At 30.3% G+C, this 13,397-nt stretch overlaps 2 protein-coding genes across 4 annotated transcripts; one reads left to right on the forward strand and one right to left on the reverse strand.

Moving 5' to 3' along the window:
* The first annotated feature begins 74 nt into the window (after positions 1–74).
* On the forward strand, positions 75–3,075 carry LOC8275237 (E3 ubiquitin-protein ligase RZFP34). Its single transcript, XM_048377969.1, has 12 exons — positions 75–518; positions 610–697; positions 817–876; positions 1,274–1,306; positions 1,398–1,475; positions 1,580–1,623; positions 1,767–1,807; positions 1,918–2,000; positions 2,092–2,183; positions 2,276–2,345; positions 2,436–2,477; positions 2,565–3,075. The coding sequence occupies exons 1-12, from the start codon at positions 418–420 to the stop codon at positions 2,718–2,720; spliced, it is 888 nt and encodes a 295-aa protein (XP_048233926.1). The 5' UTR covers positions 75–417; the 3' UTR covers positions 2,721–3,075.
* Positions 3,076–7,231: 4,156 nt separating this feature from the next.
* LOC8275236 (protein SOSEKI 3) lies at positions 7,232–12,035 on the reverse strand. 3 transcript variants are annotated; one of them, XM_015722120.3, is made up of 8 exons: positions 11,730–12,035; positions 11,098–11,366; positions 10,936–11,005; positions 10,727–10,842; positions 9,752–10,637; positions 8,537–8,839; positions 8,338–8,428; positions 7,232–7,909 (listed from the first exon to the last, which is right to left on the reverse strand). In XM_015722120.3, the coding sequence occupies exons 2-7, from the start codon at positions 11,294–11,296 to the stop codon at positions 8,359–8,361; spliced, it is 1,644 nt and encodes a 547-aa protein (XP_015577606.1). In that variant the 5' UTR covers positions 11,297–11,366; positions 11,730–12,035; the 3' UTR covers positions 7,232–7,909; positions 8,338–8,358. The 3 variants fall into 3 exon arrangements, with proteins under 3 accessions (XP_015577606.1, XP_002523717.2, XP_015577607.1); XM_002523671.4 differs by lacking the exon at positions 7,232–7,909 and having other exon boundaries at positions 8,235–8,428; XM_015722121.3 differs by lacking the exons at positions 7,232–7,909; positions 11,730–12,035 and adding an exon at positions 11,459–11,718 and having other exon boundaries at positions 8,235–8,428.
* Positions 12,036–13,397: the final 1,362 nt, after the last annotated feature.

Genomic DNA, 13,397 nt, shown 5'->3' on the forward strand with positions numbered 1-13,397 from the left:
TAAAACAGTTGCATCCCAGATAAATATCTGTGTCCTACCATACTCTCTTTGGCCCGTTGTTTCCCGCCATTAGACTTTATTAGTAACAATAAACCAACTCAGTCTTACCCTCTCACTTGATCATTCACAGCTGTTCAAAAGATTTAATCTTTTCCACCTCCAAATACAAATTTTTACTCTTGTTATTTTTATTGATTCCAAGAATAAAGCTTTCCTTATCCGTATCCATTCAAAAGGGCACGTTCCTGATTAATTCTCGGGGAAAGACAACCCCTTTTTTAAACATTTATAAATACTTCTTTTCTTGTTCTCTTTTCTCGGGTATGTGCTTCAGTCTTTGATCGTCTCTCTCCTTTTTATAATTTGGTGAAGTTATATATAGTTTGAAAAGGAAATTGTTGTTGGAATTTGAAGATAATGGGGACTGAATTCGAGGAGGCACGATCAAATTTCATTGAATTTGAAGATGCTATTACTGATAAATCATCTCTGATGAAGGTTGAATCTGGGAATTACGGGTATGTCTTATTTTATTTGAGTTTTATCTATTTGGTTGTTGGTTCGCACAGATTGTTGAATATGACTTCTTGGTTTTTTGGTGGGTATTAGGTGTTCGCATTATAGGAGAAGATGCAGTATCAGAGCACCTTGCTGTAATGAGATCTTTGATTGTAGGCATTGCCATAATGAAGCAAAGGTACACCAATATCTAGTTATTACATTTTCTTCTATTTTTGGAGGTTGTTCTGTAACGAAAACGACATAGCCACTTAGCTAATACATGTGTTGTCTTGAATTGATTGTTTGCACTTTCAGAACTCATTGGAAACTAATCCTCTCGATCGACATGATATTCCACGCCATGAAGTTACAAAGGTGTGCCTTCTCTCTATCTATCTATCTATATATATATATGTATATATGATTATGCGAATGATTAGTCATTTTTCACTTTGCTGTAATTTATAATATTAGATACTTCCAAAAAATTTATCTAGTTGAATCTTCCACTTTCTGTGCTTTTTCCTCTCTACGAATCTTGAAAGGTACCGAGGGTCTCGAGAATCTCATATGTGTAAAGTGAAGAGGATAATGTTTGGACCAATTTGGAAAGAATGAGAATAAAAAAGCATCACATTTCCCTATTAGAAAGATGGCCACTGAATGGTGTTTGAGTTTTTAGAGACAATCTCTGATTTAATGGCCATATTGTTGCCTCTTTTGGACATATAATTTTGTTCTCTAATTGTATCCCATTTTATTTGATTTTCAGGTCATCTGCTCCCTCTGTAGCACAGAACAAGATGTAAGTATTTTCCTTACAAAAATTGATCAGTACAGGTCTAAGACATGCATTTGGATCAGGTTCTTAATGTTCTTGTGCTGTATTTTATCAGGTTCAGCAGAATTGTGTAAACTGTGGGGTTTGCATGGGGAAGTACTTCTGTGCAAAGTGCAAATTCTTCGACGATGATGTAATTTTCTTCTTTACTTCTCAATGGTTGTCTTCTTTTGCTTTTTAAGCTAAGTTTCTAATTTGAACATTTTTTCTGATAATCAATCTGATTGATGCCGTCAGGTTGCAAAAAACCAATACCACTGTGATGAATGTGGAATATGCAGGCAAGATACTCAAGACTTATGCTCTCTATTTCACTATTTCCCTCCATTTCTTCTGTCAAGCATTATGATTGTCCTTTTGTCCAGTTCTCTTATGTGAATTACTTCTCTGAACTTCTCCATTGTCTCTGTCTTTGCTATTACAGAACTGGTGGCAAGGAAAATTTCTTCCATTGTAAGAAATGCGGTAAGTGAAAGATAAGCCAATTAGCTGCTTTGAAAGTAAAGATTCCAATTCACTTGTTCGTCTCTCTTGATAATTCAAACCCATATTCAAGACTTGTGCACCTTTTCCAGGATGTTGCTATTCAAAATTAATGAAAGATGCCCACCGTTGTGTGGAAAGAGCAATGCACCATAATTGCCCCGTTTGCTTTGAGGTAAGCAAAAGGATCAACAAAATGCACTTTCAATGTCCTGAAGATTCTGTGAAGTTTGCATAATTCTTATGAGATCTTTTCCAATTTGCAGTTTCTGTTTGACACTATGAAAGATATAACTGTGCTACCTTGTGGGCATACGATACATTTGGAATGTGTGAGGGAGATGGAGCAACATTATCGGTGAGGACTATGATCATCTGCAATCATTCCCATACTCATTGTTGCTTGCACAAGTAATTTCAGGTTTATTGATTTTAATCACATCTTGGCAGGTATTCATGCCCAGTCTGCTCTAAGTCTATATGTGACATGTCCAAATTGTGGAGAAAGCTTGACCAAGAGGTATTTGTACATTTCTTGTTGCATTTCCTGACCTGCTATGCCTCCCCAAGGGAGCATGCTAACTTTCTGTTGTTCAAAACTCTATTGCAGATTGCTGCAACACCAATGCCAGAAATTTACCAAAACAAGATGGTAAGTGTTTAATATATGATCCCTTTAGTGATTAAAAGCTACACAAGGCATGGAAATTTCTGGCTGACTTTCGAGGGTAATAAACAGGTTTGGATTCTGTGCAATGATTGTGGTGCAAATTCCCATGTTCAATTCCATATTGTTGCACACAAATGCCTAAACTGCAAGTCCTACAATACTAGACAGACGCGAGGAGACTCGACTGCCTCATGCTCATCAGAGATGGCTGAAATGGTGAGGTGACTAGTGATATCACAAGAATGCCAGCTCAAATCCTGTTTCTTGGATTCAATCCTGATCAGCCCTTGACCAAGGGATTAACAGAAGCTATGGATTTGCAAGAGGCCAAAACTATGTGACCCTCCAACATGAAGCTCTCATTAATTGCCAGTATGAAACTACTGTCCAAGCATTTTTTGCTGGATGATATAAGCAGGAAATCTCCAATGTTGTAGATATGTTTTCTTCTGACTTATGGGCTTTGGCCTCATGTAATATGAAGAAAACAGAAGTATAAAAGAAAGAAACCTCAAAATTAACCAACCATGAGAAACTGTTCTTCAGTTTTAACATGATAATCAATTTTTATTGGATGCAATTCATCTGCTTTTGTAAAATTAATTAATTAAGCTTATTTCTTTTAAGGGATTTAAGGTGAAGGGTTTTGTAAATTTCATGGATTTACAGTAAAATTATAATTTGGTTTTAAAAACTGATATTGATTGTATTAATGTTACAAATTAATTTGCCTATTTAAATTAATTTGTTTATTTGTGGACATTATCTACAGTTTGAAGGAAAATGATATAGATATATAAATTTCTAATAATTGTCTGCCTATTTAAATTAATAAATTTGTTTATGAAAATTATCTACAAATTGAAAGAAAATGTATAAATAAATAAAAAAAGTCATGCAAAAACAATTTGAATGAAACAACATATATAAACATTCATGCAATTAACGTATCTCAACAACCACATATATTCATCACAATTTTCACTACATGCTATTTGGCAGTAATAAGTCCATATTACCGATAGTGTAAAAATGTAGAAAATAAATAGTATTAGAGAGTAAAAGAAATGATAATTAAATATTATGCATGAACTGATTATTAAAAAAAATCAAGTCCTTTTGCAAGTTTCAATCAGAAATATATAAACAATGTAATTAAGCGGTATAATCATATATACAAATTAATTTATAATATATATATATATATATTAATTTTTGAGACTTAAAATTTTTTAAGATGTATACTTACTTTTGACATATGGAATTCAAATTTATTTGTAATTTTGTGATTTTTTCTATTAATTTATTAATAAATAGGTACATTTTTAATTAAACGTTCATTCTAATTCTAAGAAATAACATAATAATAATAAATTAGTTTTCTAATTAGATAATAATTATTTTATAAAAATTATATTTTAATATTATATTTAAGTAATAAATTATTTTTCTAATTAAATAATTTTAATTATAAAAATAATATTTTTAAATATTACTTTCACTAAATAAATTAATTTTAATTATTATAATAATTTCTGATTTTTTAAAAAAATAATATCAATGATAGTTTTAATTTATATAATATTAGAATTAATAAATAGATATTTTAAAAATAATATATATATTATTGTACTAATAAAATTTAAAAAAATAAGAATATTTAAAAATAGTTTGTTTGCTATTATTTTTTAAAATATTATAAATTAATATTAAAAATTAAAAATTTTATTAAATTATATATATAAACTTGATTTTATAATTAAAATAATAATAACGGTTGTATAACGCACGAATAAACGATTAGTTAGTTAATAATTTTAAATAATAAATATAATAAATAAAGACTGGGAGTCTATCAATATAATTAATTTATAATAAAAAAGGGTTGGATAATTTTTCAAACAATACTAGATAATTTTGAGATATTTATGTAGTTGAATCTTCTACCTTTTTGTAAAAGTATTAATGGTCTCAAGAATCTCATTTTGAAAGTGCAGAGGATCATATGTTTGGACCAATTTGGAACGAGTGAGAAAAACTGGAGATGAAATAGGAATATTCTAATATAATGGATAAAAGTTCTTTTCTTTTTTATATATATGATATATTCCTGTCAGAAAAATATCTATTAAAGGTTCTACGAATATTAATGTTGGATTTGGTGGTCAATGGAACAAATCCTTAAAATGATTTTCAAAATTTAAAAAATAATATAAAACAAAATTAAGGTTTAAATGAAAAGCGTACAAAGTGTTATGTATAAATATTTTATTTATATAAGTAAATTAGTCGGAAACCAATTCAACTGTATTTGACTAGTCTACTCTATGGGGACGGTCCAATTCTATTCAATAAACTTGTATAAATTTTAATCCAATTCATAACTTACTAAATACACTGTTTTGATGAAACTCATTCTGAAACTACTCAACACTATGAAGAAGAAAAACAATCGTTAATTTTTTTTTTTCTTTTCATTTATATTTTATATTTTATATTTTATATTTTTTTAGAATGAACTAATTATGTTCGGATCAGAAAGCTATAATAATAATAATAATAATAATAATAATAATAATAAACTTTAAAATTATTCTCAAACATTGGCTTAGAGTGTTTAGATTTATTTTTAGTATTTTTGTGTGATAATTGATCTTTATAGTATATGTTCTACAGTTCCTTGTGAGATCTATCTCGTAGTTAACTTGCCCATACTAACATTCTGTTCGTACACTAGCAAGTACTAAGTTTAACACATTAATATAATATATAATTTATCAATTTACGGTAGATTTTAAATCTATATATTATAAGAAACACAGCCTTAAATTCAAAATAAATATAAAATAGATAATATTTAATTTTAAAATATTAGTGCAACTAGGACTAGAAAACTTTTTCGAGTAACAAAATAATTATATTTGCAATAATCAATAAGATAAATGGACTATATTAATCTAGTCAATGTATTTTTTATATTAATCAAAAACATGAAAAACACCTTACATCAATATACTAAAACACAGTTTAATTTTGAAAAGCTATTAAGATTTTAACATATAATAGATATGTCATAACACATGTAAAAGTGTAAAAGTAATTATATATATATATATATATATATATATATATATATATATATATATATATATATATATATATATATATATATATATATATATAAGAATTTATAAAACTTATGTTAATCCTCACTAATTGTTATTATAAAATAAAGTTATTTTTAATAATTATTAATTAATATATTTATTATATTTACAATACGATATTTTATATAATATGAATTATTCGAATTACATCAAAATCGGGCATAAACTCTGGTCAGTGAAACGTTAATTATTGATTATGGTATTAAAATTAATATTTTAGAATTTACTTAATTAATATAATGTCTGAATCAAATTATAGATTGTTTGCTAATTGGATTGATTGAATTCGGAATAGAAGTCATCGCTATATGATACAGCAATAAATTGAAATTTGGAAAATAGGAATCATTAATTGTAAACCATAATTGGCTCAGCATTTTCTATTCAATACGGATAAGTTCTCTTATTTGACTTGAGGCAGCCGAATTGCAGTTTCAATGTACTGAAAATGAAAAGTTGCTTGATTTGCTTTGTAATTGGGCCCAATGGCCCATTACCTGCAGCTGGTGTTTTTCTTTCTTTAGAAATTCTTTTTTCAAAAAATCCTAAAATCAATAAAAGATATTTTTCTTTTATTGTGTAAATTAAAAGTATTTTTCATTTTTTAATATTTTACACAGTAAAAATAAAAATAAAAATAAAAATTTACACCTTATTTTTATAAAAAATTAGAAGATATCATTATACAATTAATTATTCACTAATTAATAACTAATTCATTATTTTATCATTAGAAACATATTAATTACTAATTAATTCTATTAAAATAAATTAAATATAAAATTAATAAAAGTATTTTAGTCTATTCAAAAAATTTGTGCTTTAATATATATGATAGATTATTGGCTTTCTTTGTTTTCCTTAACAACGTATGTCAAGCAATTATGTACATATCTAAAGGCAAGATACAAGTTTCTAGGCACAAAAAAATCATAAACAATAACAATAGGACAAGAGAATAGACTGTTGTGACCAGAGTTCTGCATACCCATAAAACAAGTGTTATTAATGTGATCGACATACTATACAATTGATAATGTTCTCTATTCTAGAACCAATCCATTTTGGGATTATAATTTTTGAGATCATTCTTTATTTTTTCTATTAAATCTCTTTTTCCCATCTCAATTACTATTTATTTGTTTATTTTACTTTGCTATATATATATTAACAAATCAATTCTTATTTCATTAGTTTTACATTATTATTTACCTCTTCTTTCATTTTATATATATATAAATAAAAAATTTATATTGTTAGAACTTGCATAAATAAGTACAAAAGAATTCTTTTAATTTTAGCTTTTATATTAAATCTGGTCCGCATTATGGTTGTTATGTGTACTATAATTTGAAACCGATTATCTCTTTAAAGTGGGTTGGTTTTTTAATTTTGAGATTTTACGAACTGACAATATCGGGTTGGAGGTGAAAACACCTTCAACCTACTCAATCCAACCCGACCCAAGAAACACCCCTGCCCGATGTAATGTGATGAATTAAAAGGATAGACAAGAGATTTCATTATAAGATAACAAAATAATAAAAATAATGATAATTGACAGTGGCCTGCCTTTTGCATTGAAACTTACCCTAGTGGTCAATGTCTCAGAAAACAACATGACAATGGGGTTGCAGTTTGCTATTCAGAGATTGTCCTGTACTTCAGAACTGGCCAACGCATATTGATAAAAATAATCTTTTCTCCGTCACTTTCTTTCCGATTCACACATTTTCCAGTCTGATCTATACATAATTTCCAAACCATTATTACAGTATCTTTCCAAGCCAACATCAATCTAAAACCAAACCCGAAAATCTTTGACTCCATTGATTCAGACAAATTAACTATATATCCAAAGACCTGGCAACTTCTTCACCTCCCCAAAATGACTAAAAGGGAAAATGCCCCGTCCATGTCCTATTGACTTTCTAGCAGCTTAAAGAAGCCCAGGTAAAAAATAATAGCATCTTTTGAAAAAGTGGAGAACTTGAAAGTAAGTAGCAATTTACTTACTGCACCACTCTTATGTATAATCTAATGATTCTAGATTGACTTTGGAGCTTCCTTCAAGCTGTTGCTTTGATTTTCTAGACGACACTCACAAGTCAAACCCTTTTTGCGCTGACGAGTCAACCAATGAGGCTTTAATTGACCCACTTAAAGTAGTAATAATCTTCGACATTGTTGTCTCAGAAAATGATAGCATTGCCTAGGATGCTTGTCCGACATCCAAGAAACAAAACGCTGTATAGGCAAATACCTAACCATCAGCAAAGGTTTTTAAAAACAGGAAAATTTACTTTGGGTTCCTATGTCAGCTTAACTTTAACCATCATTACACTCGATCTAATATTCTACACTGTAATTGCAGACCGTAACATTAATGAAGAAAAAGAAACATTACTGAAAAAGGACTATACTGTGAACTGTAGCTACATGAAAAAGTATTATCCCATTCATGAAAGCTGACTCTCCAGTGGACCACTCCTGATCGTACCCTCTGTAAAAATGAGTAATTTTCCTCTTTTCTAAAACTTTTTAGATTTAAAGAATCATCACAAAGGACCCGCCAAGAAATCACCATCATTTGAAATTCAAATAAAGTTTTCATATCACTAGTTTTACATAATAAACATGGATTTTTCTTTATCTAAATAGAACAAATTTGTTACCATTGCCAGACAAAATGTGCTCTATGAGCTGCAAACAGCTGCCTCACAAGGCGCTTTGGATTGAATTATAACCCGAGCTCCTGAAGCAAGCCTGTTGGAAGAAAGTTGCAAAATTTGTCAATTGATTTTGCACAGAAGTATTCGTAATGACAGGGATAAATTGAATGCCTATTTTTGGAAATAAGGAGTCGACACTTAACTTTCTTCAATTTTTATCACCTTCTCTTTCTCTTCTCTGAAGGAATCAAGCTTCTTTGATTGCTTTTTACCTGAGAGAGGGTCCGTGATCCGTCTACTGCTGCCATTGGATGTGCTACTGTGTATGGTTTCTGAGCCATCAACCCCATCTGAAGAGTTTCTTGGTCTATCTGAAACAGGCGATCTCATAGACTCACTTCTTGGTTGCTTGCTTATTGAAGCTTTTATTGCTAGGGGAATGCATTTTGAATGTCCTGAGGCTGACTCATCATTGTTCTCCGCTGAATCCAGTTGCTTACAGCTCCTGAGATTCAATTTAGTTTCATAAATCAGCTGACAATCACAAAATATAGGCAGGAAAGACTTCAAGATCATCCTATTTGATTACCATAATTCATACCATAAGTATTCCTATTAAAAGAAGCCAATACATCTAATTTTATAAATTATAGCACATTTACTAAAAACAAATACAGTGTTTTGGAACTCTGAATACACAGTTTGCATTAAAGAGGTTGCACTTCATGGAAAAGCTCTAGCCTTCATAGCAACTGGAACATCAAGACCATTATTTCATGAGAAGTCACATTTTAGTCAAGTGCAAAGATAAATCAATTTTCAAAATAAGTTCCTAAGAAGGATTTCATAAAGTGACATCAATAGCAATATTACACCATCACCTGCATGATGATTCAAATTGTTGGATGATCCTTCAATCGTGCATAATAACTCTTTTCTAGAAGCCTTGTGTTTTTAAATACCAGGTGGACGCAATTGAAGGGATACCATGTAGTGCGACATGTTCCATGTGATCTAATAATTTGATTGCAAAGATACAGGATTCAATTTAAAGAGCAAAAGTAATAAGGACTTCATTACAGAAGGTGGTCAAAAGACGTTTAGCTCCTTTAAGCAACTAACATAATTTAGTTTTACATCTACATGTTCTCAAGCCTAATTGATAAAAAAAAAAAAAAAAAAGTTAACCTAACTGCAAATTTATCAACACAGCAACTCTACTTTGTAGAAACTAGTGTTTGCAAAATGTTCTAAAAATGTTGGTTTTAGGATATGAAACTAATAACTTGCAGCATCATAATCCTTACTATTGAAGAGGCCTAGTGCAACATTAAAAATATTGGACTAAGATCTTGACTGGTGTACGAAAAGAACAAAACAATCAACTTATTAATAAGGAATTGGAAACAAATTTAACCTGTCTGCATTGTAGGAAGAAGAACGTTTAAGAGTATTATGTCCACCTCCTTCTTGCTTGAGCATTTTTGTCTCGACCAAGCTCCCACTGAAATATTCCTTGTCTTCCAATCTCAGACCCATCAACCTCGGATTCTCTGATAGGCAATCAAGCTCCCCTAACATTAATGAAGTAGAAAACAATGGAGAAGCAAATTTTGAATGGGAAAATCTGGGCCTGTAGGTTGGAATGAGTCCAAAACTGTGATCTTTCACCGAAATTGACCCACAGGAGATCAATTGCATCAACATATTGCTTGCTTTGAGTCTTGCATTGCCTGGCATTCGAATTTCCTCCTCCTCAAGGATCCTAAAACTGTTGATTTTATTAACATCAGCTCTAATCAGGGACTCCAAAGTTTCAGTCTTTCCACCTGATGAAGAAGCACTCGAAGATGATGGAGGAGGGGAAACAGAATTCTCACTTATCTCAGAACTCTCCTTAACACGTGGAACACGGTTTTGATAATTATTATTGCATTCATGGTCTAGTGAACCATCATCAGTTGAAACACCCCTTGTACAAGTTTCTCGAGATTTAGGTCTTCTAACATTTTCCTCAGTCTGAGTCGAAGCATCAGCTAATCCATCACTCTTATAAACCTTGTACTCTGTCAAGCTCAAAGAACCATTCCAAGATGAATTTTTGCCATCTCTGGACTCTGGTGAAACACCAGATGATCCAGGACGTTGAAGCGGAGGGGAGAGCTCATCTTCCTGAGAATGCTTTGTTTCTTTCCCATTCATACTTGAAGATGACGAGGAATCATCTCGACATCTAGAAGATGCCGGTTCTGGCAATTGTTTCAGATTCTGCATTTTAATGGTTCCGACAGGACCAAAACGATCTGCAAAATGAGAATTCATCTTATTTAAGTAACTACTTTATAAAACCTCAATGATTATGCAATAAAATGGATTGAAATACACATTCTACCTGAATTTGATTCGTCAAAAAGTTCAGAACCTTTAAGAACATATTCATTTCCATGAGCTGGAAGGATTAAATCATCCTCGCTAAGATCATGCCAAACAAATCCATTCTTGTAGCTTCTGGAACAATTTACACTAGTAATTAAACATAAACAAAAACGATAGAAAAAAAAAAAAACATAAGTGAAAAAAAAATTAGGTAAGTGAATTGACCTTTTGCAAGACCAGGAGTACATAGAAGCCATTCCTCTGCCTCTCAGCACATTAAGCCTCTCGATAACATCTGCACATACAACACAATAAAAATCGGGAAAAAGAAATTTCAGAAAGAAAATAAAAGGATAAAGTCAAAGATGATTATAGAAATAGCGAAACCTTTTAAGTAAAGGCCGTCTTGTTGAGAAGAGAGAGGGACTTCAATGAAATGAGGATGTTCAAGCTGACGATTTCTACAGAGATAATAAACAACTGCCACTTTCCGATTTTTCTGTTGATATTTCGGCGATCTTTCGGTCCATACTTTCGCTCTCTCTGGACTCACTTGTTGCCTGTACTTTTTCATTCTCGCTTCCATTCTCACATCAAAAACCCTAACTATGGCACCCTTTTACTACCTTCAAGCCTATCTCACTCTCACGGGAACCCTAATTCACACAAGCAAGCACATTGTCAATCCAAAATCTTGGAATTTCCAAGAATTGTTAGCAAATTCAAACGTTTTTCTTTTTGTAATTACCAAATCTAACAATGCAGAAAACACTTAGAAAAAGAAACAGCCGGACACGAATCTAACCAATCTGATCAAATACATATTTTTAAGAAAACAAAAAAGAGTTCAGATCACAAAAGAGAGAGAAATGAACTCACAGCAAAAATAAAAAATAAAAAAACACAATGAAAGTGAAAAGAAGTTAAAGTGGATAGTGAAAGAAGCAAGGAAAGAGGAGCCCGCATTTACTGCTTGCGCCTTGCAGTAGAGTAGAGTAGAGAGACACACACACACTTACTTAAGCTAATAGCTTGAAAAAGATGAAGGAGATGGCTGAGTTTGAAGTGATAGTGATAGGAGAAGAAAGAAACTGCCGAAGATTTGTATATAATTGTATAAGAAAACGGGGGTCTTCCTTATTTTCTGATTTGCCTTGCTTTTTCTTTTGGCTGATTCGATGGGACAGAGAGAGAGAGTGAAGAAGGTGCCGTGGATTTGTTCTGGTGTGGATTTTGGCAATGGCTTTTGCTTGTTCTCTTTCTTTTTCTTTTTTTCCTTTGGCCTTTTTACTGCTTTGTGTGTTTTTGTTGGAATTTCGTAGTTTGTGTCCAATTTGCCCCTCGTGGAAGCAGCGAATCAGAGATGCTGATTTTTTTTTTTCAAAAAAGAAAAAAAAAAACATTTTGACTGTAAAGAAAGAAAGTGGAAGAAGTGGACCTGGCTGGCTACCCGCCGGGGTTAAACCAGAAACCGGTTAGGACTTGTCATTTGAATTCCCATCTCGTGTTTATTCTAAGGTTTCGCATAAAAATCACAAATTCTATATTTTAAAATTCGAACACACTTGTTAAATATATGATTTATAATGAATTATTTAATTTCTTTAAATATATTAATTAAAATAAATATTTACATGATATAATATGAGCTTGATTAAATAAAATATAATATATATAAGTAATAAAATGTGTTTAATTTTATACAACTAATATGTTTAAATTATAAATTATCTTATTTAAAATATTATATAAAAAATTAATTGTCATTGATAGAATTTCTTTTTTATAATGCAAAAATTCTATCACTAAAACTCTCCGAAGGAAAATTGTTATTGATGTATTTGAACGGATTGTATCTTATATATTAATATAAAATCTAACTAAATGAGTTATTGTCATAATATTTTACATAAGTTAACATGCTTATTTTAAATTTAATACTTTTATTATATATTAAATTTGAATTTATTTGTTATATTATATAAATAAAATTATATAAAAATATTATTAATTTTAAAATCAATTAAGATTAGATCAAATATAATTATTTATAAATTAATTTAAAATTGTAAAAGCAATAATGGACTAAGTAATCGTGAATTAGCTTGAGTTAATAAGTAATGGTTTGTGCCAGGTCAAACTAAAAAATATTAGTTATTTAATTTTGGTACTCATTTTATTTTATTTATTTATAAAAAATATATATATTGCACTTAATTGTTTAATTGAACGGACCTTAAAAAAAATAGAACCAAACATGGGAAAAAAAAAAAAGGACCAACCCAGAGATGACGTTTAATGATGAAACTTTGTTTGTTAAGCATATTAGAAAAGAATAATGATGTGATTAAGTGACTTCCATTGTTCACAGGAATTATTATGAAACTCTTAATTTGGATTATTATTATTCAACACGACATATTAAGACCTTACCACCCAATTGGTCAATTGATCGTGTGCTTACGTGTCCCGATTACATTGTCGTTGACTGTTTTACCCTCGGCAATATATAATGTTTAAATTAAACTTTAATTCATCCTAATTTAAATATTTGCAAATAGGAAAAGTGCTATTAGTCTACACCTATTCAAAGGTTGTTGATCATATAATACATTAAGAATTTATATTTATATTTAATTGGGTCTAATAATTTAATAATATAAAAAAGTTAGGTCCATTTGGGTCAG

This window comes from Ricinus communis, chromosome 8, assembly GCF_019578655.1.
Source record: "Ricinus communis isolate WT05 ecotype wild-type chromosome 8, ASM1957865v1, whole genome shotgun sequence".
NCBI lineage: Eukaryota > Viridiplantae > Streptophyta > Magnoliopsida > Malpighiales > Euphorbiaceae > Ricinus > Ricinus communis.

Excerpts from the sequence above, each read along its gene's own strand:
- LOC8275237 (XM_048377969.1), top strand. The coding sequence starts at position 418 with ATGGGGACTGAATTCGAGGAGGCACGATCAAATTTCATTGAATTTGAA. Across the intron at positions 877-1,273 it reads CACGCCATGAAGTTACAAAG|GTCATCTGCTCCCTCTGTAG; the intron begins GTGTGCCTTCTC and ends TTTGATTTTCAG. Across the intron at positions 2,184-2,275 it reads GAGATGGAGCAACATTATCG|GTATTCATGCCCAGTCTGCT; the intron begins GTGAGGACTATG and ends ACATCTTGGCAG.
- LOC8275236 (XM_015722120.3), bottom strand. The coding sequence starts at position 11,296 with ATGGAAGCGAGAATGAAAAAGTACAGGCAACAAGTGAGTCCAGAGAGA. Across the intron at positions 8,840-9,751 it reads TCTTCCTACAATGCAGACAG|GAGCTGTAAGCAACTGGATT; the intron begins GTTAAATTTGTT and ends ATTGAATCTCAG. Across the intron at positions 8,429-8,536 it reads GTGATAAAAATTGAAGAAAG|GCTTGCTTCAGGAGCTCGGG; the intron begins TTAAGTGTCGAC and ends TTCTTCCAACAG.